The following is a 27,903-nucleotide window of genomic DNA, read 5'->3' on the forward strand; positions in this document are numbered from 1 at the left end:
GTGTAAAGCTGTAAATGGCCCATTTCAGAACTTACAGAAAACATAGCAGGACAGTTATGCCCCAACTCACTTTACCCTAAAAATGCATGCTGGTCGCAGACACTATACATATAGACTTCCAGAGGCCCAGGTCTCGTAATGCACTACGTTTCACCATACAATAGACAAAGATGGAGGCTATACCTAGAGTTGAGAGTCCTGTGAAGTGGGCCGAAGGCCCCGGTTCCATAATAAGTGGGTTTCTGCATATGATAGGCAGAGATGGAGGCTACGCCAGGCTAACCTTCACGGTCCTATCCAGATGCGACGCAGGCCAGCGTTCCCAACTGTGTCCAGGTGTGGCACATGTCAGCACCTACAAGTCTATCTAGATGCGACGCCTCACAATTATATCTAATTGCAGCACATGCCAACCTTCACAAATCTATCCAAATGAGACACCGGCCGATGTTCACAACTCTATCTTAAGTGTGGCACATGCCAATACTCGCAGTCCCATCCGGATGCAATGCAGGCAACTATGTCCAAGTGTGGCCCATGCCGACATTGACAGTTCCAATTGCGGGACCTGCCAACCTTCACTATTCCATCCAAGTGTGGCACTTTGCTAACTTTCACAGTCCTATCTAGATGCGGTGTAGGCTAATGTTCACAATTATATCCAAGTGTTGCACATGCTAATATTCATGGTTCTAAGTGCGGCACATGCTAACATCCACAGTTCCAAGTGTTGGACTTGCTAACATTCGCAATTCCGTTTAAGTGCAACACTTGCTAGCCTTCACCGTCCTATCCATGTGTGATGCAGGCCAATGTTCACTATTCTATCCAAGTGTGGCACATGCTAATATTCACAGTTCTAAGTGTGGCACTTGCTAACCTTCGCAGTCCTATCCAGATGCGGCGGAGGCTAGTGTTCACATTAGTATGACATTAGCGGCTAGTGTTCACAATTCTTATCTAAATGTGGCGCAAGCTAATATTCGCAGTTCAGCGGTAGCGTAATGTAGAGTGGCAGGGGTTTCCTGGAGTAGAGTAATTGCTCTACACCCCACTCATGCCACACTTACTTTGGTGGTTGCTGCTGGTTGACGGCTGGCCACTGGCTTCCCCTGCTGACACTTTCTGGAGCCGCCCTTTGCCTTGGGGCCCTCAGCCGCAGGGGCTGCCGGGCAGAGGGCTGCCCTGGGTGTTCATTATAAGGTGAGGCGGACCAATCATGTCTGGAGAGAGGGCTGGGAGTCAGGATGTGGTACAACGAGGAAATGGGCGGGGGAGAAGGGAGCATGTGCGGGTATGGCGTTTTTGCCGTGCTTTAAAATGTAGGGAGATGCAGGTGGCGGTCGGTCTGGGCTCTGGGGCACTCAGCTTGTCTCAGATAGTGACGGCTATGGCGCGGACCTCGATGCAGCCCCCGGGTCATCAGGCCTGTGTTTACCCAAGAAATATCTAACCAACCACGTCTGGGGGAGGGCTGGGAGGCGGGCTGTCATACAATGAGGAAATGGGCAGGGGAGAAGGGAGCATGTGCGGGAATGGCGTTTGCCATGCTTTTAAAGCACGTATTTAAAATTTAGGGAGATGCAGGTGGCGGCGGGTCTGGGCTCTGGGGCACTCAACTGCTCTCAGATAGTGGCAGGATCTTGTATCCTGGCTTGCAACATTATGTGTTACTACTGACTTCTGCAATTGTATTTGCTCTCCACGCTTGCTTCTCCACTCTTGTTGACTGCTTAATCTCTTTTCTCTTCTCCTTTCCCTTCTCCCTTTGCCGGTCTCCTCCCCTTAGTTTCTTCTATGCACTTACTCTATCAGAATTGTCCCTGGACCAAATATGATAGCAATCTCGTCTGTTTCCTCCACCCTCCCATTACTGTTTTTTTCCTCCCCACCACCCCTCCAGCACTATCTGAAATGTCGTCAGGCCTAGTATGATAGTCGCTTGTTTTGTTCCTCCCCTCCCTTTCTGCACCCCTCCCCCTAACCTTTTGTTTTTCTCCGGCTCTACCAGAAAAATCGTTGGGCCTAGTACGGTAGTCGCGTGTGGTTCCATGTAATAATGTCGCCACAAAAATCTTGCCATGCAAAAATATCGCCGAAAAATGGCAGTTTTATGTGGCGACATTATAGCATGGAGCATGCGGGGGATGCCCCCGCAACCCCTACATTTTTTTTTTGCCCCTGTTCCCATACATATGGTCACCCAAATAATATCGCCACAACATTTTCCCGGCGATATTTACGACGACCATATATATATGGCGATATGGTTACCTGATACCTCGCCTGTCTGTTTCCATTTCCTTCCCACTCTCCCCCCCTCCCTTCCTTATCTATGTCTTAGCTCTTGCACTATCTGAAATGTCGTCAGGCCGAGTACGATAGTTAATTTCACATCCTTACTGTTCATGCCCTGTAAGAATGTGGTTGTATTTTCCCTTGTTCCCTCCCTTGCCTTGAAGCGCTTTGAAACACATTGTGTATAGGGGCTATATAAATAAAAGATCATATCATATATCATATCATAATGCATATACGTATGCAGAAAGCACAGTGTTGAAACACAGAGCTAATAAAATAAGGGTGCAAAAGGTCCAACAAAGCCAGGAGGGCTACCAATAAAACATTATAGTAACAGGTATCATCCTTAAAGATTTTTGGGAAAATGTACACATTGTTACTAGAAATCGAGTGCATTCACCTTAATAGCAATGCAGAGCATGACTGAAAAATGATATCAAATCAATAAATTCATATAAAATCAATGGTAAGTACTCAAAATATGTAACTTGGTCCAGAGCTGACTGAACCCATAGGTGATCAGGAATAAATGTCCATGGGCAGGTAAGTACCCCAGAGTCAATTTTAGTAGAGTTCCAGGTAAACTCACAGTTCCATTGGAATGAATAAGAGAAAGTTAAAGAACCATCTATGTGTTTAAGTGGCCGGAAAAAATAAAACCAGGCCCCAGAGGAAGGAGGAGCTTCTCCCTACCCCCCAAACACCCAAAAATAGATCAAGGAACCAGAAAAGACAGGGGAGAAAAAGCAAACAGTCGAGTGGCCCCAAAAAGTTGCCCCGCATGCCCAAAATAGAAATTCTGGCTTTACTGGTTTTTGGTACTAGCCAATCATGATGGCCCCTCAAACCGCTAAACATCAGGACCCATCCCCAGGAAGCGCATTGGCCTGCCCAAAGCCAGGAATCAGTCTAGACCACCAATATGGAGGCAGAGTCGATGTGCTCACAAAGAGACCACATGGGCAAAACAATTTTAGGCCCATCTCCCGATTGCCCTGAAAGAAGAGCCCCTAAAACAGTGAAAGGTGTGTAGTGGTAGGGGTGTTTCAGCAGGAGTTGCAGTGACCACCAAAATAAATTAGCAACCCCAAAAATCAAAAACAGAAAATGCAAAAAGAACCAGGGGTCTTATAAAATGGAACTGCAGAACATCCACAAACTGAATTCTGCCTCAACACATGTGAGTGGTCCTGGTATGTGCTTATACAGCTCTGTGCGCAAGACCTTTCGTCTTTTATCCTTGCCTTTCTTCACTATGCCATTCACTTTCTGCCTCCCTGGCATCTTAAAGGGATAGGTTTCCAAATAGCTCATAACAAATAAAATAAAAAATACATACATGTTAAGAGCTGTATCTCATTCACTCTTTTGTAGTGAACTAGATTGTTTGACTAACCTCAGGATTTACACTGGAATTCCAGGCAGGCACACCCCGAGATAAAGCAAACTGCACCCCAATACAATTCACAAAAACTGCCACCAAAGAGTGGAGCCCCCACAGTGTTAGGGGAGGTCTTGGAAAGTTTACAAACAAGTGAGACTCTATAAAACTATCCCTTGGTATACAGGCCCCAACTTTTAGTACAAGTCTGTACTACCCAAAGGGTTGGTAGAATGGCAGAGCAGCCAAGCTCATCTTAGGGGGGATATGGAGCTCTAGGTAAGCACAATGAACTCAGTAAATATATAGGCCAAAGAAATCTCATACCTTTAGTTATAGTAAAAAAAAATAAAAAAATTATTTGATACATTAGTCACCACAATCGTATTGCTGATGCTTGTATGTGCTTAGATTCCCATGATATGCATAGGCTGACATCTAGTGGAAGCTGCTGAGTATGTTGACAGGCAGGGCGTGTAAGTAATACTATTCCTAGTGTGACGTCCACTGTACCCGTGGTCGTTCACACATCAAGAACCCTCAGATAGTTTTGCTTCTGACATGAGGTGGCATAAAGTGTAGCGTGAGCACACGTGTATTAAAGCAGATATGTATCAGATAAAGCTCAGAATAAACATCTAAGCACCTTCTACTCCAAGGGGAGTAAAGGTGGGCTCATGTGAATCTAAGCAGATACAATCATCAGAAATAAGATTACGGGTAGTAAAGTATCCCTTCTGGGGCTTGTGGAATCTGCTTAGATCACATGCTATGCATAGATTAGCGAGCAGCGTTAGGAGAAGGTGGTGGGTTATGAGAAGGTCCAGCGACAAACAAATGTTTTAGAACCACTTGTCCCACCTGTGTATCCGCTTTAGAATATGCGTCAATGCAGAAGTGCTGATTGAAAATGTGTACTGAACTCCATGTAGCTGCTTTGCAAATGGCGTCCAGCGAGACATTTGCTATACAGGCCAGAGTAGCTCCTGTCACCTTTGTGGAGTGAGCTCTTGGTGTGAAAGGCAGTGTTTTGCTTGATAAAAGAGTAGCAGAGCTGTATGCAACTGACTATTCATCTGGCGATGGCATCTTTGGAAATGCAGTCTCCTTCTCTGCCTGGTGCTACGGAGACAAACAGTTGGTCTGTTTTCCTGAGCGGTCTGGTCTTGTTAACATAGTAAAGGACTGCCCTCCTTACATTTAATGTATGTGTGTAGTTTTTTCTCAGCTGAGCTTGTTGGGTTCTGAAAGAAGGTGTAACGCTCACCTGATTCCCACCGAGGCGCCGATCTGTTCTGGACTGCTTTGACCTCTTCTAAGGTGATGCGCAGGACTCGGAAGACGGACTGGACCGGACCCCCAAACCTCGCCTGTCTGGCCCGTAGAAGAATCCTTCTGTAGATGGAAAAGGGGATTAACTGTCTGCTGGATAATGTGTCGGATTCCCCCCCCTTTCCCCTCTCACACTCCTCGAACCCTCTCCGCAATTCCCTGTAGAGTCTCACCTTAGCGTCTGAAAGGACGAGCTCCCCATCCTGCTTCCGATGCAGGGGCGCGTTGATTTCCAGTTACTTCACTGGATCTCGGGTTTGGTGAGTATTCAACTCCGCTTGACTTTTCCGATATGAGGCCGAAAGTATTCAGTTGCAAAAGTTCAAGCCTTAATTGTCCGTTGTCCTTTTCTCTATTTCAGATGTAGGATTAAGAATCCGCGTAGAGGAATGGATTCACCGATGGTACCTCTGGTGAGTCTTTTTGATGAATGGTTCCCTTAGTGATCTTGCTTTCACCCACTAATGTGGGAGTCTTTTTCCCCTTAGGGGCCAGGGTATGGAAGTGCCAAAGAAGCGGCGCCGACCCGAGGTGAGGAAAGATTGTCCCAACAATAATCAGGTAAGTCTTAAGGTGGAAGAATCAGGCCTTCCTCAATCTGTTCCTTCGCTCACCTTTGTTTTGTCTCCTTTTTTCCCCTTAGGGGCCGGGGTACGGCAGTGCCAAAGAAGCGGCGCCGACCCGAGGTGTGGAAAGATTGTCCCAACAAAAAACAGGTAAGTTAAGGTGGAAGAATCAGGCCTTCCTCAATCTGTTCCTTCGCTCACCTTTGTTTTGTCTCTTTCTCCTTAGGCGCTGAAAGGCGACGGATGGTGCCAATGGTGGCTGAAGAGCCTGAGGGCGCCTCGTGAAGGGGAGTGGAACGCGGCGCTGCAGCGAGCAATGCGATGCGCTTCTAAAAAATAATGTCTTTTCTCAGGATCGTCGGAGTGATGGTTGCGGACTCCGGATGGAGGTAGGTAAAGTTCAATTATTCACCTTTCTCTCCTTTCCTTCCTATTCATGTGTTCCAGGTGGCAGGCGGGCGTGGCTGGAGCCAGGATGCAGGAGCAGACACAGTGAGCGTCCAGCTGCTAGATGCAGAACAACGCGAAGCGTGAGCTGCTGTCTGGGCGTGGTTTAAATAGCCCCCAAAGTAGTTCCAGGTAAGTATTCTTCCTCAGCCTCGCCCGAGTGGTAAAATAGTCCCATAGGTAAAATAGTCCCTTTCAGACCTCAAGGAGGTCTGGATCCGGCAGCATGGTCTGCATCAGGTAAATCCATCCAAGCACTCCCATAATGAGCCTGGCGCCTATGGTGCCAGGACTGATGCCTTCTATGAGTCTGGCGCCAAAGGCGCCAGGACAATGTCCAAAGAGCCCCTATTAGGGGTTGCTGGGTCTCTCCCTGGGGACAGGATGTCTGCTTTTGGGGACGCTGGCCCTGAACTGGCTTCCTGGGAGTAGGCATGACAGAAGGCCGCTAGCTCAATAAATTGGTTTACGTGAAATTTTGAAATTAACTTAGGTAAAAACTTAGGGTGTGTTCTCAATAGCAATTTATCTTTGTAGATGACCAAAAAAAGGTCTTGCATTGACAATGCTTGAGGTTCACGGACTCTTCTTTTGGGGGTTATGGCCACTAAGAAAGCGGTCTTGTACGAGGTGTTCAAGGCTTGACTTATGCATAGGCTCAAAGCAGGGTCCCGTGAGCTTTGCAAGTACTACATTGAGGTCCCAGCCTGACGGTGGGTTCGAAATAGGAGGGTGGAATCTCTTTACTTCCTCCATAAATGCCCTAATGACAGGAAACTTCCACCATGATACTTTATTGAGAGGTGGCGTATGCTGATAAAGCCGCCAGGTGAGCCTTAAAAACTAACCCATAAGCAAGTGGAGCATGTAATGAAGAATGTGGGATGGAGTAAATTCTATGGGGTTTATTTGTTTAGACTGGCACCAAATTACAAATCTCTTCCACTTGTCGAAATAACAGTGTCTGGTGTTTGGTTTACGTGCTTCCCTGAGGATATCCATACACCTTTGGGGTAAATTAATATGTCCAAACTCCATGACCTCAGGAGCCACGCTGCCAAGTTCACTGAGTGAGGTTGAGGGTGTAATGTTGTTCCCCCGTGCTGGGATAGCAAATTGGTCTGGCACGGGAGCTTGATGTGGTCGCACATCGCCAATTTGCACGTGTGTGGGTGCCAGGATTGTCTGGCCCACATGGGAGCAACTAGGATAAGCGTTCTGTTCTCTGTGAATCTTGTTCACCAACCTTTTCATTAGTGGAGTTGAGGGAAAAGCATAGGCAAATTTCCTGACCAACTCATCCATAGGGCTTTACCCGCAAGTCTGGTTGGGGAAACCTGGTTGTGAAGTCTGGGCATTTCTGGTTTTCTCTTGTAGCAAATTAAGTCTAGCGTTGAGTACCCCACTGTGAGAAAATGTGATCTACAACATTTCTGTCGAGTCGCCACTCGTGATGGTTAGGGAGAATTCTCAAAAATATGCTAATTCCCTCCACCTTCGAGACCGCCATCGCAGGATTTAGAGGACTTCATTTTTTCACCTGGAGAGAGTGAGACCCTTTTTCCCACTCATGTATTTTAATGTGATTTTATACACTGTTTCTTTTTGATTATGGAGTCTAACCAACTCCATAGGCATCATCTTTTACAATTGTGTCACTAAGCACCTTCAGTGCAGTGCCACAGGGAAGTCTTCCAGATTTCCCAAGGTTTAAATACCCTCTCTGGGATCAACTACTGTTTCCCAGAGCAGTAAAGTGAAATTGACTTTACTTAGCTTTGTATTTGCTAGACCAGCACACCCTATCTTACAACAGAGTGCTGGAGGGGTTACTTAGTATCCCCTGTGTCTAAGCTTATGTAACATTTTTTATGTTACCCTTTCCTCAATTAACTGGCTGGTGGCAGTGGTTTTGTTTTGTACTTCCTAGGTTTAAATTTTCGCGGACCCGGTAACGTTAACCGCAGGTGACACTTTTTCAAAATGGCGCCCAGCCATCCTTGCTAAAATGGTGCCCGGTCTTTTTTTGCCAGGTTTTTGTGGAAAGGTCCTTCTAGAGAGTTTCTCTGCAAGCCAAACCAGGTTTGGTCTCTTTGTTCATTTCGCCTTTGGCGGGGTTTCAGAGAGAAACCTGCCTCTGGCGTCTGAGTGTCTTGGGTAGGCTGGAAGTGAGGGAGGTGCCCGAAACTCCCTGTGCTTAGTCTCCTAGGAGACGCAAATGCACTCTGTGGTGATTGGCTGGCTGACTGTCTGGCAAGGACAGCCACCCTGCTGGGTGAGTGACAGCTTGGCTGGAATGAATTGGAGAGAACTGAATAAAAGGCAAGTCTTTTCGGTTGGAAGGCAGAGTCGACTACTGGACGAAGGAACCGAAGAGCTTGAAGAGGACGCCTGCTGCAACTCCTGGACCGTTGGTTTGTCCGGTGAAGCCCTGCTGCAGTGACTACTTGCCAAGTTTGCATCGACAGAGAAGCCCTGCAAGGACGACTTTTCCCTTTGAGTTGGTGGGACCTATCAAGTAAGCCACCTGGACACCCATCTCGGAGCTGGTTGAATTCCCTCAGAGTTGCTGCAGGAAACCGTAGAGCCAGGGAGAGGGACACCAGATTTTTTGCATTGCTTGTAAACTGGCCTAAAGCTTTTGGAAGAACCTCCGGACTCCCACGAAGCAGGACTGACCAAGCCCGACCCCCCTCAGTCGAGTGCAGGACCTCAGATGTGAGGAAAGTTCACCATGACAGTCAGGAACCAAGCTTGTTGCTATTTGCTGTAATGCAAGGAGCTTAAACGCGAAACAGCCACTGAAAGTAAAGTTTGCCGGTTGCCAGTTTTTACATGCAGGAGTCCCCCGACATCCTCCCACTTGTCCCCACGACTGAGGCCCAGTAACAGTGAGATCTGCAGAGCTGCACAGGAACAGAAGTAATCAGCTGCATCTTTTCTTCTTTACCATGGTACTGTAAAAGAAGTCTAAGAACTCACCTCTTACTGTAGAAGTGCTTGTAACTTCCACAACTCACAAGTCTAATCAACTTGTGGCCCTACATTTGATTCTTCTTTTCTTCAAAGACTCCGAAGAACTTGTGCAAAGATTTTTCCATTACTTACCAGAAGTGCTTATCCTATCCAAGACTTTTGCCCATTGACTTTGGCTTAGCCTATTGAATTGACTGACTTCTAATGAATTCTAAAAGTATCTGCACTGCCTAAGAATATATGTGGTCTCTTGTGTTCTGATAACCTTTGACTTTTACCAACTTTTAAAGAGTATTCTGAATGCCAACAGTAAGGTATTAATGTCCCCAGCACCCTTGTTACTAAAGTCACCTGTGGGTGTAGGTTGTGTCTGTGGGCCATCCCAAAAGGGCCTGGTCTGATTCAGAAACTCAAAGTGTACAGTATTGAAGTATATTTGTGTGTTACTATTCTACTGCTCCCTTCTGAAGAAGGCTTTATAACTGACTGATGAATAAATAATTAATTGTGTATGCAAGAAACCTTGAGTGTAAGTTTCTTTGAATACCTGTAAATCTTTGTGTAACTCCACTACAACTCACATTTCCCCTCTTGAGATAAACCTGGCTTCTCAACACGCTACCAAAACTGTGTAGTACAAGCATATACCAAAGCTAGGGTTGCCTATACCTGTAGTCATTGTTGTTTGTAGTGTTCCCAGAGGGTACTGCATCCAAACTTTGCCTAGCACTAATCTACATAATTCTATCTAAAGTGACGCATGACTAATCTTCACAATTCTATCTAGTGACACACATGGTTAAATTCACAATTCTTTGTGATAACATTACCTGCTTGATACATTTTTAGTGTTTTTGACCCTATAATAAATATAGTATTTTTGTACTTACCTATCCAAGTACAATCATTGTGTATTTCACTAGGTGGACTCACTGTGGACACCTAACCCACTCACCTATCCTGAGACTTAACCTTGACCACTGTCCACGCTTACCTTGATTGGTTTGGCTAAACTCCCAGAGTTCCCCTGTCACTATAACTGGGGGGCCTCCTAAAATCTGCCCACCAGGCCAGATTTTAGCAATCCCTCTCAACAGCACCCTAAGATTGGGGATTAGAATCTCTCAGTGGCGCCTTTGGTATTTGCGTCAGACGCCTCAGCTAAAGGGCTCATCGGGGAACAATCATTGCCTAACCAATCAGGGAAAAACAAAATGAATCAAAGATTTGCATGTAAGTGCTAGGCTAGCATTTGCAGTGGCAAATTCCCCTCTTCAGGCTACCTGTCGAACAGAAAAAGTCAACTGAGGTGAATCATGGAAGGTCAAATGCTGATTCCGCACAGCCTTCATATGAGGCTCTGCATTCTGCTAGGAGCATGTCCTTAGAACACACTCCAAAAGGCCCAACCCTCACTGAAGACTAGTGTTCGAATCCTCCCTTTGCCTCTGCAGCCTCACATTGCTCATGCACATGCTGTGATGAAGAACACAGTCCAGTAATATTTGTAGATGACTGGAAACACTCTTCCACTTATACGCTCAAATACCTACATGCATGGTTCAAGTCAAAGCTCTGGTCCAGATCCAAAATTACAGGAACCACTGCCTTAAATATAAAGATGAACTGTACAACATGCAGCAGGGTCAGGAGGGTTATGTATCTGTGCCTGGCCTTCGCTCACCTGTCTTTGTATCTTATCACTGCGTCCACAGTCTTCTTCATTTTACGGGTGAGACTGGGTGGGTTGGGAGTAAGCTTCTCAGAAGGAGGCCTGCCACGCTTTCTCTGCTTCTTTACATCGTCGTCCTTGTCTCGGTGGCGGCTAATATTGCTGGTGGTGGTGATGATGGTTGTGGTTGTTGTGTTGGGGGTAGAGGAGCCAGGATCAATATCTCGCTTGCGCTTCCGTGTTGTCGTCTTCTTTTGGCGTACCTCCTCCTCAATTTCCTCCAGGGTACCCTCCTCAATAGCCTGGTCAGAGGAATAAAGTAAGAGGCAAATGTCTATACACTGTGATGGGTTATATAAGAGCAAGTGGGTGAGTGATCAGACTACAATTTCAACTTGGACCAAAGAAAGGAGCATACAAAACAACGGTTTGGGTGCAAAATGAGCAATTAATTACCTTCAATAACTGTTTTGTCTGATGGATGCGATCTGCGTTGCACAGTTACCTGACCATTTGTAATAGCTCCAGTCGCAGTCTGGACTGGAAAATCTGGACAGCCGCCACAGAGATGAAGAGTGGCTCCATGAGCTACTCGGTTATGTGTCATTGTCGCTCTATGTGATGAAGCTTATGCAGCAAATGCTTGCAAGCCTCAGTGCCATTACAGGTTATCACGGGAGTTATCACAGGATTACAACTAGATATCAGTGAAATGGGAAGGCAACAAGGTATCTGCTGAAATGAATTGCATCTATCAGAAAGACACATACAGGATGGTGGCAAAACATTGCCAAGAACTGCTAGATAAGAAAATGCTGTAAACCTGAGACCTATCAGTGTCTGTGGACACTGGACTTCTGAAGAGACCGAAAAGAACTAAGAGATCAGCCCTTCCTAACCCAGTGGGCACTACTGGGTTGAAATACTGAAGGATCCTCAGAGCACGGAACAGCTCCCTAACCGGAACCAGTCCCAACTCCAAGAACTACCACTGCACATGCAGTTCCTAGGCCCACGGCAACAGAACCAAAATTCGATGCAAGTGGGCCCAGTGAATCTAGGAACCCTAGAGGTTGGTTCTACAGAGAGTAAGGGAGAGCTTCCGTAACCGTTTCCACCCTATACCCCTCCCGTACTCACCTACCTCTACCTTGCCTGGCCACAATCACTGGAGGTCTGGTCAATGATCCCTGCCCCCAGACCCTCCGGACGCACCTAAAGAGGTGGGATTATGAAAGGACCGCATTCTCTTTAACCAACCTTTGTTCACCACTGGAATACTTTACAATTACATGTTGGCTTTGCCAATACTGGTTTCCCTGCTTTATAGACTTGCAGCTCTCTGCAACAGGGCTTTACTTGGACCAGTGACTCAGTGGCCCTAGGCGTTTTTACCTTAGTAGGGTGGGACTTCATAAGAGTTGGGTAGGACTTCCCAAGGTGTTAGGTAGATCATCCTTTGAGTGACATTCTCACCACCTAGTGAGTTCACAGCATTTTTGCTGTACTTTTGGATTTTTGGACTGATCCTCCGGAGTGAGTCGGAATCTTTTTCCACACTGACCAATTCTTTTACACTAAAAAAACTAACGATGGGAACCCTTTTTACCTTTTTTGGGACTTTTTAATGGAGTTCTGCCTTCTTCCATCTTTCTGGCATTGACCTTTTATTGCAGTCCACAGTGCAGTGTTTATTTTACCTGTGCAAAGCAACGGCCTGCCATAAAGCATTTAAAGAGATGCAATTCGCTCAAATTGTGAACAGCCCGACACATTCTAAAGGTATAATTCTTAACTGGATACTCGCCCTCAACACCACAGTAACCGTATCAGACATCCTTAAGATGAAATGGACAGACCATAGTCTAATCAAATTCAACATAAACACAAAACATAAACACAAAACATGTATCCTCGCTCCCATCCGGGATAGAAATAAACGTAAACTCATCCCAGAGAATCTCACTCCATTGCTCAATGATCTTCTCAATGCTAAACTGACAGACAGCATCAATACAGAGAGCATCTCTGCTCGTTACCACCAATGCTTGCAAACTGCAATAGATGAAGTAGCCCCTCTCAAAACCAAACTGCCTAAGCCCAAACATAGTTCCCAATGGTTTAATGATTAACCTATAGAACTTGGAAGGGAAAAAAGAGCCTTAGAACACCTATGCAGAAAAAAACTCCCCTGAACTCCAAACTAAACTACAACAACTTGCCAAAACCTACAAACTTCGTGTACTCGCTCACAAAGCCGAATCATTCAAGGAACGCATTTCTAATGCAGCCGCCAATACCAAGCAACTATCCACCATTATCCGAGAAGTAGAATCCCCCATTCTACCCAGCAGCCCCATTAACACTAGCAAAGCCTGGTGCACCACCATTCAGGATGCCCTAACCTTTAAAGTCAACACCCTACAAAGCAAAATAGCCTTGCAAAAAAAACGACTAGAGCTCACAGCTAATCCCACACACCTTTCAAACACCACCATAAGGATTGATGCACCGGAATTCCACTACACTCGAGTCTCCAAAGAGCAAGTCCTCAAGACAATAGCATACCCTCCAACTGTAAAGGCACCAGCTTTCCTGCCCAAATAGTTCAAGATTCCGCTACCGCCCTGGCACCCATCATTACCGATTTGGTCAATGAATCCTTCAACTCAAGTGAAATACCAGCATCTATCAAAGTAGCATGGGTCACACCACTTTTTAAAAAAACATCACTAGACGCAGAAACCCCTACAAATTATAGGCCCATCACAACAGTGCCATTTCTCCTTAAAATTATTGACAAAATAGCCTATACCCAAGTCCAAACTCACCTGGAACAGAACCACCTACTAGGAAATAGACAATCAGGATTCCGCCCCAATCACAGTACTGCAACCGCCCTACTGGACTTAAAAAACCAGATGGACACCATTAGGGACTCTGGAAAACTCTGCATTTTACTACTGCTAGACCTCTCGGCAGCCTTCGATTTAGTCGATCACGACAAACTATGCCAAACCCGAGGCACCAACTTCCACTTCTCAAAGAAAGCCACCACTTGGATAAAATCCTTGCTCTCCGACCGCACCTCCAGAGTCACATTAGGGGAAGAAGCAGCTGATCCCATCCCAGTACCTCTGGGAGTACCGCAAGGATCATGCCTCTCCCAGACCTTGTACAACGCCTACACAAAACTACTCTTTGCAGCCCTGGATGCTACGGGAGTAATTTATACCAATTTTGCTGATGACACGCAACTACTTATTCCCATCACAAGTAACCTCGAACAGGGCACTGCTTGTATTAATAAAATCTACTCCCTAATCCAAAATTGGATGGCCAACAATAGTCTTTGCCTCAATGGAGAAAAAACAGATCTACTAATAGTTGGCTCCCCAGCTAGACTCGGCAAACTCCACCCCGATTACACTTCCATAGTAATAGATGGCACCCCATCACCATTTCCCATAAAGTCAAAACCCTAGGAGAACACCTTGACTCCAATCTCACTACGAATAACCACATCAGCGCTCTCGCCTCATCCATGACATACACAGCCAAGCTCATCACATTAAGCAGACCGCCCCCTTCGACGGATAACTGCCCGACGCTCGCTAGAGCCCTGATCCTCACAAAGAAAGACTACTGTAACGTTCTATTACTAGGTGCCTCCAAAAAAAACAAATAAAACTCCTCCAAAACAAATCCCTTAGAGCAGCTTGGGGCATCAACAGAAGAACAGAAGACAGCATATCTTTCAATATAGAAGAGAGGCCCACTGGCTTCCAGTACAAGCGAGAATTCTTCACAAAACTCTCCCCATCACCCAAAAGTGCATCTCGGGTAACACCCCTATCTTTCTCAGTCGAAGCATCTCCCTTAAAAATAGAATCAGAACACTCAGATCCAGTGCTAATACACACCTCCACATCCCACGCATCTCAACATCTAGAGCAGGCATCATCTTTTTACATTGTGTCACACAGCACCATCAGTGCAGTGACACAGGGAAGTCTCCCATATTTCCCCAAGGTTGAATACCTTCTCTTGTTTAAACTACTGTTTCCAAGAGCAGTGAAGTGAAACTGACTTTACTTCCATTTTTCTAACTTTCTAGACCCAGCCCACACTATCTTACAATAGTGTTCTGGAGAGGTTACTTAGTATCCCTTTTGTCTAGTTTCTCATGTAACATTTTTATGTTACCCTTTCTACAATGAATAGCTGGTGGCAGCGGTTTACTTTTTCCTACCATTGTGTGTTTTTACCGCAGGCTGCAATTGCAGCTGCAGTAAAAGCACCCAAGGGTGACCATTTTGTCAAAATGGCCCCGGTCTTCTTTTTTCGCCATTTCTTATTGGAAAGTTCCTTCTTGAGATTTCCTCTGCGCGCAAAACCATGTTTGGTCCCTTTGTTCATTTAGTCTTTGGCGGGATTCACTGATCAAGGCCGCCTCTGGCTCCACCATGTCTGGCAGGGCAGGAAGTGAGGGAGGGAGGTGCCCGAAACTCCCTGTGCTTAATTCCCTTTGTTATGCAAGAGTGTATGCAGTACACTTTGGGTGCACTACAACAACCTTGACCTCCTGGCAATAGGAACCCAACCTTTGGTACAAGTCTATACTACACAGGTTGTTAGTGTGGCTGAGTAGCCAGGCTTATCTCAAGAGGGGTCAATGTGAGCAGTAGGGGAGTGACACAGATATTAACAGTGACAAGTATTCAAATAAACTCTTACACACAAGGTTTCTTGATTAAACAATTATTAATTTGACAGTCAGTTTGAGTAAGCCTTCAGAGGGGGCAATATAATAGTAACACAAAAATATGCTCCAAAATACACACTGTTTCTCTAAATCAGCAAATACCCATTTGGGATGGCACACAGACACTTCCTTAAACTTTCACGTTACTTAAATAGCAAGGACACTGTGGACATTAATATAACACTGTTGCATTTAGAGCAATACTTAGGAGAATGTCAAAGAAAAAGGTTATTAGAATAAAAGAAGAGATCTCACAAATATTCTGAAGCAGGTAAGTACTTTTGGCAGCCCCCACTGCAAAGTAGGCAGACCAAACAAAATCAGAGGGAAGAAGATTCATTCAGGGAGCCAGGCCAGGCTAAAGTCAATTGGACAAAAGTCTAGGTGAGCTGAAGCAATTCTTGCAGGTAGGTAAATGCCTTGCACAATGTTTCAGAAATCTTTGTAGAAAAGAAGAAATCAACGTAGGGCCACAAGCCGATTAGACTTGTGAGGTAAAGAAGCCGTTAGCAACTCTACAGAAGCAACCAAGAAAAGTCTCAACTGAGATCAAGTAAGGCTACACAACAAGAGGTAATATTTCAGACTGTACAGTACCGTTGGTTAGAAATGGTTCCAGCTGGCTTCTGTTCCTGTGCAGCTCTGCAGATCCTGTGTTCCTAGGCCTCCGTCATGAGGACAAGAGGGAGGACGTCTTGAGGACTCCTGCACTGCAACTGAACGGTCAGCAACAGAAAAGGACCAACTTCTATTCAGTGGCACTTTGCGGTTTCAGCTCCTTGCGTCTAAGCAAATAGCACCACAGCGTACTCTTGGCTGGTGAGATGGGCTTTCCTTGCATCTGGGGTCCAGCACTCTGTTGAGGTGGCTCAGGCTCGGTCAGTCCTGCTTCCTGGGAGTCTGGAGGATCTTCCTGGAGCTCTTGGCCAACTTAAAAGCAACGCAGACAATCTGGTGTTTCTCTCCCTGGCTCTTCGGTTCCAGCAGCAACTGCAGTGGAAATACAACCAGCTTCAAGAGGATGTCCAGAGAGGCTTACTTTGGAGATGATTGGTCCCACCAACTCAAAAGGGAGAAGTCCTCCTTGCAGGGCTTCTCTAGTCGAGGCGAATTCGGAGCTTCAGCACAGCAGCAGGGCTTCACTAGGCAAACCAAGGGTCCAGGAGTTACAGCAAGCATCTCTTCCAAGTTCCAGTCAAACAGCAGGGTGGCTGTCCTTGCCGGATAGCCAGCCGGCCAATCACCTTTGGGTGCATTTTTATAGCCAAGGGCATTAAGCAGAGGGAGTTTCGGGCACCTCCCTCGCTTCATGCCCCTGCCAGACATACTGGAGCCAGAGGCGGGTTTCACTTGTGAATAACAAAGGGACCAAACCTGCTTTGGCGTGCAGAGTATCTCTCAAGAAGGACCTTTGCACAACAAAGAAATGGCAAAAGAAAGAAGACAAAAATGGTACCCTTGGGTTCTTTACTGCAGCTGCGAACACAGCCCACGGGAAAAGCACACCACGGTAGTTAAAAGTAAACCACTGCCACCAGCCATTCATCGAGGAAAGGGCAACATAAAAATATTACATGAGAAACTAGACAAAGGGGATACTAAGTAACCCCTCCAGCACCCTATTGTAGGATAGTGTGTGCTGGGTCTAGAAAGTTACAATGTAAGTTACTTGTAAGTAAAGTCAATTTCACTTTGTTAGGGAGAATTTTCAGGAAGGAACAAGTTACTTACCTGTAACTGTTGTCTGGCATGGATTCACATGCTAATGAATATTCCCAGTCAGGCCGGAAATCCTCAGTAAAGAAAAGAAATCAGTATCAGTTTCGTTTCTGATCTGTCTTTCTTAGTAGTAACAAATCACTGGTCTCTGGGTCATACTGCCCCCGGCCAATGACTGCCCTCTCCCTAAGCCCCGCTCCTGGCAGCCATCCTCAGATTTGGTAGCACGTAAAGTGGCAGTATGACCAAGTGAAGAGCCGCAGAGGGGTAGGAGGGAGGGTTTGTGTAGCAGTAATGATGGGACAGAATTAGATAAAGATACGTTATTAAATATTTATTAGTGTACTTAAGTTAACTGGATATATGTATAATAAAAAGGGGGATATGAAGGAGTCTCTGAAGAGAGCTGCTTCAGCCTCTACAACCGTCTTCTCAGTGTCCGCACTGCACCTCCACATTCTCCTTCCAGAATCACTGTAGATTCCACATCAGTGTAGCATATGATGTACCATGCTACACACCCCCTTTCTTTCTAAACAAATCTTCATTCTCCATAGTACATTAAGCGTTCCGGTCTTTGGTATCTTCTGCCGAACCTTGACACTGGCAGCTGTGTTACTCTCGGTGCATGTATGGAGTTCATTGGTAAGGAAAATTCTTGGTTCCCTCTACTGTCACCAACATCACTCTCGTCTGCACTTCCACCATCAACCTTACCATTCACACCCGTAGCTCTTCCATTATTCCATACCCTTCCATCACTTTTTCTTATAGAATGCTTAAACACCTCAATAACTTGAATGGGATCAGACCACTTACTGCCTCTCACTCTCAAAGCTTCCGGAAGCTTCACTCTCACAAAACACCTAAATATTTTCTTATCATGTCCTGCTTTATTCCTGAATTGTCTCTTCTTAATCATATCTACAGCATTACTAGTTACAACTCCCATATTTATCACTTCACCCATCCATCCAGGACAAAGCTTGGTGATCGCCTTTCTACCCCTGCTCAGTTCAAAAGGTGATATACCTGTAGAACAGTGCGGCAAAAATCTGTGTGCCATAATTACATTCCTGACTGCTTCTTTCCAGCCCATATCATTGGCCCATGCCCACCTAATGCATCTTTGAGAATTCTGTTGTACCTCTCAACAACCCCCATTGGTTTGTGGGTGATAGACCACACTGGTAACATGCTTAATCGATCTTTTTTCTAAATAATCTTCCATCTCTCCCGAGACGAATTGGAGGCCATTATCAGATAGGATAACTCCTGGATATCCTTCCCTACCACATACCTCTTCAAGGAAATTAATAATGTTTTTAGTTGTGACACTAGGCACATCTTTACCTCTGCCCATCTTGTTAAAATGTCAATCATAACCACACAAAACGTTTGACTGCCTTCACTCCATATGGGACCCATAATATCAATACCAACTTTCAAACACGGTCTGCTGGGCACATCAGACCTAACCATCGGGTACTCGCTACTCACACAACCCTTATCAGACTCATTACAAAGGATACAGTTTCTTATGACCCTCTCGATTTCTGCATCACAGCCTGGCCACCAGTATGTATTTCTTATCCTGGATTTGGTCTTGGAAATGCCTTGGTGGCCTTCATGACCTAGATCAATTATTTTCTTCCTTAGATCTTCAGTTAGAATTAACCTATCTCCTCTGAGCAAATATCCATCTTGTACACTCAACTCATCCCTGATACTCCACAGTCCTTGCACATCTGCCTCCTTGATCTTATTGAGGGGAACATGTTTCCTGTTTATAATTTCCATCATGAACTGCAACTTTGCGTCTTTACTCATTCCTTCAAACCATTATCAAGAAGAGGAGCAACGCCTCTACTCAGCTGGACGCATCAAGCATGGTTGAAAGTTAGATTGGATGCTAGTGCTGAGGAGTCTGTTTATGTGATTGAATCCAATGAGATGTCTACAGAGGCAGTCAAGAAGGAGGTGTTCAAGGATGAAATAGGCTGTGCAAAAGGGATTACACTGATTACACACAAAATACAGCTCAGAAAGGATTGTACTCCAGTTGCACAGAAACTTAGAAATGTACCTTTAGCAATGAGAGAGGAGGTCAAAAGTGAACTGAAGAAACTGGAAGAACAGGGTATAATTGAAAAGATTGATGCTTCGGAGTGGGTATCACCGTTAGTTGTGGTGAGGAAGAGCTCTGAAAAGGTGAGACTGTGCATCGACCTCCGAGAACTGAACAAGTGCATCATCCCAGAGAGACATCCGCTTCCCAACATTCATGAGTTGTTATCAACGATGGGGCCGGCGAAAGTGTTTTCAACTCTTGACCTCACTTCAGCATATCATCAGATTCGTTTGCACAGGGACTCAAGACATTTGACAGCGTTCATAACCCCGGAGGGTTTGTACCAATATAAGAGGATGCCGTTTGGCCTTATATCAGAAGCTTCTGTGTTTTAGAAGACCATGCATCACATATTTGATGGCGACAAGGGCATTATATTTTTTCAAGATGACATTCTCATATTTTCTAAGGACCAAGTAGAGCATGATAGGATTCTGGATGGAGCATTAAGCAAATTACATAAGATGGGCATGACATTAAGCAGAGAGAAATCAAAGATTTACAGGAAGCAAATTGAATATTTAGGCCATGTTATAGCAGAGCAGGGAATTACACCCAAGCTGGACTTGATGTCTGCAATTAATGATATGGTTAAACCTGGCAACAAAGAAGAACATTCCTGGGAATGGCTGAGTATTACTCTAAATATGTTAGAAAGTTTGCTGATCATACAGCCGCATTGAGGGATCTTACCAGGATGAATGTCAAATACGAGTGGAATGAAGAGTGTGAGAAAGAATTCAATTACATAAAGGATGCTCTTACAACTGCACAGGCACTTAAGAATTTTATAAGAGGACAGCGAACAGTAATCACAACGGATGCCAGTAATGTGGGCATAGGTGCAGTATTGGCGCAACTGCATAATGGAAAGGAGAAGATAATTGCGTTTGCCTCGAGGCTGTTAAAAGGAGCAGAAAAGTCGTATGCGACTATTGAAAAGGAGGCTCTAGCCATTATCTGGGCAGTGGACAAGTTCAGGAGTTTTGTCTGGGGAACGCAATTTGAAGTAAACACAGATCACAAACCACTTGTAGAACTATTCATGAACAAAGGACTGGACAAAGTATCAGCAAGGATACAGAGATGGGTACATAGAATGCAGGAGTTCAATGCAGTGGTCAAGTATATTCCAGGAGTGAGGAATTACGCTGGAGACTGTTTATCTAGACTTACGAATAACCAAGAAGTCTAGAATATAACCAAGAATATACTAAATATATATTTTTTAATGCAAATAGTTCAAAGCGCTTCCACAATTACTGTGCCGACAATCAGTTTATTAGCACTCTCCGTCACTCTGATGCAGCAGTGTTTCAATCCGGTGAAGCACTGTGGTTGCGACTGTTATCCTAAAATGGCCGCTTGTGCGCGACGTACGTCACAGCGTAGTAGGTCCTTTCCTCTAAAGCGCTGGCTCGTGAACGGCACTCAGAAATGTTTACTTTCAATGCAGAGCGTGGGGTGCTTGCGCGTGTTGTAACCGGAATAGTGAGTCCGGTTACTAATTACATATAACGATTTGCGCTCTGCGAATTAACTTGCCCAAAGTTTTTCAAATAAGTATAGGGGCAGGGTGGGTTCCAGCTCACCTGCAGCTTCAGTTTCAGTTTCCTCACTCGCTTCCCCAGGTGACTGGTCTTCTAAGTGCCTCGTCGCCAAATGTAGCAGTAATGATGGGGCAGAATTAGATAAAGATATGTTATTAAATATTTATTAGTGTACTTAAGTTAACTCGATATATGTATAATAAAAAGGGGGATATGGAAGGAGTCTCTGAAGGGAGCTGCTTCAGTCTCTCCAACCGTCTTCTCAGTGTCCGCACTCCACCTCCACATTCTCCTTCCAGAATCACTGTAGATTCCACATCAGTGTAGCATATGATGTACCATGCTACAGTTTGCATGTGAATCCATGCCAGACCCATGCTGGAGAACAACAGTTACAGGTAAGTAACTTGTTCCTTCTCCAGCATGGGGTCTGGCATTGATTCACATGCTCATGAATATAAGAATACATAGCAGTACACACATGCACAACCATGGGAGGTGGCAAGGCTCAACATTAAGCATTACATAAACTCAACATTAAGCAACTCTTACCTCCTCACCAGGCTCACCTTAAGCGAACAGGTTGCGCAGCACTGCCTGGCCGACTCTGGACCCCTTCCTGGAATCCCGGTCGACGCAGTAGAATCTCGTGAAGGTGTGCGTCGACCTCCACGTAGCAGCCCTGCAGATGTCCAGCAGGGGCACACCAGAGAAGAACGCTGCGGTAGCAGCAATCGCTCTGGTCGAGTGGGCTCTCGGACGGCCGGGCAACGGTCGGTTTGCCAACCGGTGACAGTGCATGATGCAGCCGCAGAGCCATCTGGAAATGGAAGCCTTCGAGAGAGACTTCCCTTGATTTACAGGTCCAAAATTCACAAACAGCTGTGAAGTCTTCCGAAAACTCTTTGTGCGGTCCACGTAAAACTTCAGCGCTCTAGCTACATCCAGCGGGTGCAAAGTCCTCTCGGCCGGCGATGAAGGCGATGGGAAGAAAACTGGTAACACCAAGGGCTCGATGTGAAAGTCCGACGGCACCTTGGGCATGAAGAAGGGGTGCGTCCTCAGCACCACTCTCGTTTCATGAAAGGTCAAGTATGGAGGCTTGCAGGATAGGGCCTGGATCTCTCCCACCCGTTGTGCGGAGATGATGGCCACAAGAAATGCCGTCTTCCACGACAGGAACTTCAACGGTGCCGAATGCAGAGTGTACTTCAATTTCTTTGTACTGATTCTACAACCCTCTTTCCTTCCTAAGCTGAGCATGGCTGTTCCGTCTATATACTCAGGTGGTACAGCCTTATCCTAAGAGTTGAGTCTTGTACTGTCTCAGTTAAATAGTTTTACTAAGCCCTTAATTAAACTTCAGAAAAACTGTCCTAACAAAACTGTAATGATTTCTTTTGACATGTATTACCATTCTGGACATGCAGTTGGCATACACGTTTATGCAAGACTGATCTCGCATGAAGGGATCAGGAATTGAAATTTTTGTTGGGTGTAAAGTCAGTGAACCTTAAAAAACACTGAACTGAGAGACATCAGGAACTGCGGAGACATAGTCTGAGCTGGTGAGTAATTGTTCATTAAAAGAAATAGAAAACCTATTAATTCAGTCTGAAGTTTAAAGTACATTATTTTGAAAGCCATTACTCAGTTTAAAGACTTCTGATAAAACAGTCTACTAAGAAGATTTTTCATGCAAAATCCCTCTTAGGAGTTGCAGGGGGTTTCAGGTACAGTCTAACAACCAAGAGAAGAAGGGAGAGGGCTAGGTAAATAAAGAATGCAAAGCTAATGTGTTATTCTTTCTCATCCCCATGCAGATATTCTCCAGAGTCAAGGCCAGGATCTGAACCATTTGTTATTTTATCCACTTCCCCTTTCCCTTGGTGGTGTTCCAGGCTCAACCGTTTTATACTAGGTTGAGGGTGCAACGCCTTGGCGGGACTTTGGGCAGGGTGTGGGGGGGGGGGTGTTCAGCAGCTCCTGAGAACATCTTGTAAATACACAGTGGTGTGAAGGCATCACGAAGCAGACACAGACAATAGATTTAGTTTTGTCTACAATGTTTTATTAACTCAAAATGTCATGGTGGAAGGCTTAACTTGCCCTATAAGGTGGGACCTCCCTACCTAAAGAAACTATGGATAGTCTGTCAGGAAGTCCAAAGCAAATGTCTATCTGTGTCCAAAAACCTTTGCTTGCCCTCATGTCTAACTGCTGTATACAATGGGTAGAGATGTCTGCATCAAAATGAATAGTGATCCAAGTAAATTTCAGAGCTTCCAACTCTTGGCTTGTAATCAGCTTCCCCTTCCCCAAGATCAGAACAGTTCACATGGTATAGGGGTTCCCTTCCACAAGAGTTTGAATCTTTCAGCTGTTCAAAACACCACAATCCCTTGGGACACTTCCCAGCTCTTATACTATAGGTACTTTACACTAGTTCACATAGGCAGTTCAGTCTCTTAACTCCAAAAGTCAGATAAGAGTTTGTTGCAGTATAAACACAATCTTCGTCATGGGTGCTTTCAGTGACTTTTCCAACAGGGGTGGGGATGGGGGGGGGGGGTTGGAGTGGGGGTGGCTTGGGGGGGTTGGGGTTCGGTAGGGGGTACTCTGTTTAGGCGCAGTTGTCAGACCACAAGGCCTAACCAATACATGTCCCACAACAGGTCCCCCTTCCTTGCTGCATTTCCATCCACACAAGGCCACTGCGTCAACCTGACAGTGCTCTGTGATTTCTCCATCTGTGTCACTCTCTCTAAACACTGCACTGTGCCTTGGTTGATCACAATGCACCCGTTACACTTTCTTGCATTCTCCTGGCTCTTGCCAATGTGTGTTCATAGCATACAGTTCCTTGAATTCTCCTTTTGGCTTTTGCCTATGACTGCTTTATCATATACTGCGGTTCTCTGTATTTAGGCAGATTCCCAAACTTTCTTTCACTTAGTTTAATGTTCAAGATGGCTCAAACTTGCTTTTGTTCTTTTCGGTATTCAAAAGTGTTTATAGTGGTTTTCACTCTGTTCAGTATTCAGCAGTGATTTGCCTTCACTTCCTTCGGCATTCATAGAAATTTGAATTCATGTTCCTGGTTTGCTTTACCCAAAATTCAAGAATGCTCAAAACTTGCTATCACTCAGTTCCCTATTCAAAAGTATTTAGCATTACTTTCACTTAATTCGGTATTCAAAAGTACTTGGCTTTCACTTCGTTCAGCATCCATAAGTACTTTTATTTACTTTCACTTTATTCGGGATTCATAGAAACGCATTATTCCATTTAAATTAATTTTCGTTCTCTGCTTTACATGTGCTCCCGTCTTGGTTTACTCACCGGTTGGAGCTTACAGCTTTGCAGCGCTGTCCCCAGCCGCCACGTGTTCTCTCCTTCCCGTGGAGTACCTTGTTCCTTCTCCCAGCACCTCTTTGTGGCTCAGCTCACCCAGTGATGCGCCTCTTGCAGCTCAGGACTTGCTCGAACGCTTTGCTCGGTCACGCCAGTCTACTACTTCCGGTCTGCCACCGACCTCCAGCGTCTTTCAGGTATTATTCCTGCTGCATAAACGCAGCATCCTTTCTCGGGTCTGGAGTGCTCTGCTTGCCATAACGCGGATCCGAAGAGGTCAACCTGCACCCAGCAATTGGTAGCCCTTCTTCCACAGCTGCCTCCATTTCCACAAGAATGTCAGGTTTTAAATTTCCCGCCACCTTGATTAGTCCAGAAAAGGCTAGACGTCTCACTAGTGAAACGGAAGTCTGACCTTGCACTTGTTGTGCTCCTCCTCGTCTCAGTACATTGCTGGGGCGTGTTTTTGTGTGTGTGGGGGGAAGTGAGGAGCATGTGTGTGTGTGTGCGTGTGTGGGGCGTGCGTGTGGAGGGGTTTGTGTAGGGGGGACATGTGTGTGTGTGTGGGGGCCATGTGTGTGTGGAGTGTGTGTGGTGTGTGTGTGTGTGTGGGGGGGTGTGTGTGTGTGTGTGTGTGTGGGGTGTGTGGGGTGTGTGTGTGTGTGGGGTGTGTGTGTGTGTGGGGGGTGTGTGTGTGGGGGGGGTGTGTGTGTGTGGGGTGTGTGTGTGTGGGGCTTGTGTGTGTGTGGGGCGTGTTTGTATGTGTTGGGGTGTGTTTGTATGTGTTGGGGCGGTATCACGGTCAATGCATGGGCCATGATCTGTAGATGGTTAAAGATAGACACACCTTATGACTCAGAGGCCCCGTTATGAAACTTCCCGGGGATAAAGCCCACATACGACGAAGACATACAAAAGACATGGGACCCTAATCTCGAGATCAAATGAGGGACATGTTCCCAAAAGGAAGATTTGTTACACAAGCAGACTTTGCAACCACAGTGGGTGGCGGCCAGCTTGCAATACTGCAATACCATCGCATGAAGTCTGCATTCAATGCGAAATGGCCATTGTTTCCAGATGAACCCGTCACACACAAATGCTTTCTATCCCTGCACTCACAGACTGGGACCGGTGTACCCAAGTTATATAATATAGTACAAAAACATACGTCATCATTAATCACGATTAAAGCTTCCTGGGAAACAGATTGAGGAAATACGGAAAAGATATTGTTTGAGGTCAAAAAAAGTGTCGCTAAATGCAGGTCTTTGTTTAATACAGTTTAAAATGCTGAACAAGTTACACTATACACTGGCTAGGATGGCCAAATTCACGGGTACTGTATCCGGAGAGTGTCAGAAATGTGGAAACCCCATAGCGGAGTCGTTTCATATGTACTGGGCCTGCCCACTGATTGCTAAATTCTGGAGGAAGGTGGCAGATATACTTGAAGAAATGACAGATCCCAGCTGACCTTAAACCCCAGAAATATTTGTTTGGTGACATAGGGAAAATGGCAGAGGTGACCAGAAGACTATTCAATATAACATGTGCTGTGGCTAAGAAATGCATTCTCCAAAATTGGAAAAGCCCACATGCACCATGTATAGACCACTTCCCTTTGAGAACTCACTTATGTAAATGAATGCGAGGAACAGTATGTTATGATGTTGCCCAGCACTAATAGGCCAAAAGACATGTGTACTCTGTTTAAAATATATCTGTGTGATATGCTGTCGGATGACGATAGCCCCACGAGAATATAATTTGGTCATGTCAAATTGGTGAGCCAGGATGTTTATAGTGAATACCCATTTGTATTGTACACTGGTTAATACTGAATATGTGTTGTAGCTATGAATAATCAATGAATAAAGTTTATTAAAAAAAAACATTATTGGGCCAAAAACACAATGAAAAATGACTATGAGCAGGTAGTTACCATCACACCAACTAGCAAAGAATGCATATATACAGCCACACAGACACTGTAATTATTCCAGATATACTATACAACACCTGAAAGGGTAAGTAAGTCATAACACTGGTCAGCAAAGCTCTGAGGAAGTTTGTGAAGCAGGAAATAAAGAAGGGTAAGGGTCTTGGGGACCTGGGAATTGATCCAAGAGTTGGAGACACTCTGTTGTAAATAACAAAACTGTTCCCTTCTTTTGGAAGACTTGCGCAAGCAAGCAATGGCAAAAGCAAAGTGTTACAAAACGTTCTAAAAGTTACCAAACTTTTAAAAGGGGGAAGATAGGGGCCTGATAAGTACCTCAGTAACTCACGGACCGATTTCAGTTTCATTTTAGGACTTGGCAGAGGTTTAGAAGAATGTCCAAGGATGCGCTTACGGCCGTCAGCTCCAGTCCTCAATGCCGTGGGGTTGCAGGTTCTAGCACTTTGCCGGCAGGCGCATATTGCTGGTGCACGGTCTTCAGGATGGAGACTGCAGAAGAACTCACTGCAGGGCCGGATGCAGGAAACCGGTTTTGGACGACGGCCATCGATACACAGGGACGCAAGGGGAAGCACTTGTCGCAGTCGGACATCGCCTCCTATCTCGGTTCCCCTCGATGCTGGCACCACAAAATATGTCAGGGATGAGTTCAGTAGTGGCTGACCAGCTCAGAGTTTGGCTACCGTGCTCCAGACGTTGCTGTTCCAAGTTGAGGCCTGGAACCTGGGGGATCTTCGGCTTGTGCAATAAGACTTACCTCTGTGAAATGGTATGGTCCTAGCATCAGGGGGACCAGAGATAGGAGGCAAAGTCTGACCACGGCAAGGGAATCCCTTTGTGTTGCTGTACATCGGTGGCCATCATCCAAAACTGCTTACCTGCGTCCAGTCCTGTCCTGAGAGGGGCCCTGCATCGAGTTCTTTTGCATGTTCCAACTGGAAGACCTTGCACCAGAATTAGTCGGCGACCAGAGAAGTGCTCGAACCTGCAACTCCTGGGATCAAGGACTGAGGCCGATGGCAGGAACGGTGACCTCTGTCCCTCTAAAGCAGACCTTACAAGTCCTGTGATGAATCTGAATATGGGGGTGAGTTGTTAGCGATACTTACCTGAACCCCTAACTCCCACTTAAACATTTTGATAACTTTTATAAACTTTTGAAATAGTTTGGCTTTACCATTGCTTGTTTGTGCAGCACACCGAAAGTCGGGGACACGTTTGTTGGTTAGAATAACTTGTCCCCCCAAGACTTGGAACTGTTCATTGGACCCCAGAGACCCTACCTTCATTTTTTCCACGTTCACAAAACTGTATGGAACTTTGATGAACGTTTGGGCGCAAGGCTCCACACATCTTGGGATGGACCTCTGAAGCTAGAATTTTAACTCTGTGGACCTGCAGTGCCAATACTAATCTGTACCTTCCTTTACAGGTGTTTTGAAATGTATTTTCCCTACTCCAGTGATTGTGTATATGTATCTATTATTAGTGGTGTGTGATAGTATTACCTGTGAGTGGTCATTTTTCTCAAGTGTTATATGGCCATAAATAAATACATATTTGTGTAACTGATTGTTGAAGTGTAATCCCTGACTTTGCACTGTGTGTACTCATTGGGAAGCTCATCACCTCTTGAGACTTTGCCTAAACCACATGCCTTGTTACCTTGAACTGGATTGGCTACAGCTCCCGGATTTGTCCGTGTCACAAAACTAGGTTGGCCTTCTATACCTCTGTCCACCAAGC

The 27,903-nt window shown here is 45.5% G+C and overlaps 1 protein-coding gene across 4 annotated transcripts in view; it reads right to left on the bottom strand.

Annotated features, from left to right (window-relative positions):
• The window catches only part of SMARCA4 (SWI/SNF related BAF chromatin remodeling complex subunit ATPase 4), a 648,210-nt gene that overhangs the window by 161,405 nt on the left and 458,902 nt on the right, over window positions 1–27,903 (bottom strand). For all 4 annotated transcript variants that reach the window (XM_069604251.1, XM_069604249.1, XM_069604250.1 and 1 more), the window contains one exon: window positions 10,688–10,977. In XM_069604251.1, the coding sequence (XP_069460352.1) occupies window positions 10,688–10,977 (290 nt within the window). The remainder of the gene's footprint in view (window positions 1–10,687; window positions 10,978–27,903) is intronic.

Source organism: Ambystoma mexicanum, chromosome 3q (assembly GCF_040938575.1).
Source record: "Ambystoma mexicanum isolate Mex_15411 chromosome 3q, UKY_AmexF1_1, whole genome shotgun sequence".
Lineage (NCBI taxonomy): Eukaryota > Metazoa > Chordata > Amphibia > Caudata > Ambystomatidae > Ambystoma > Ambystoma mexicanum.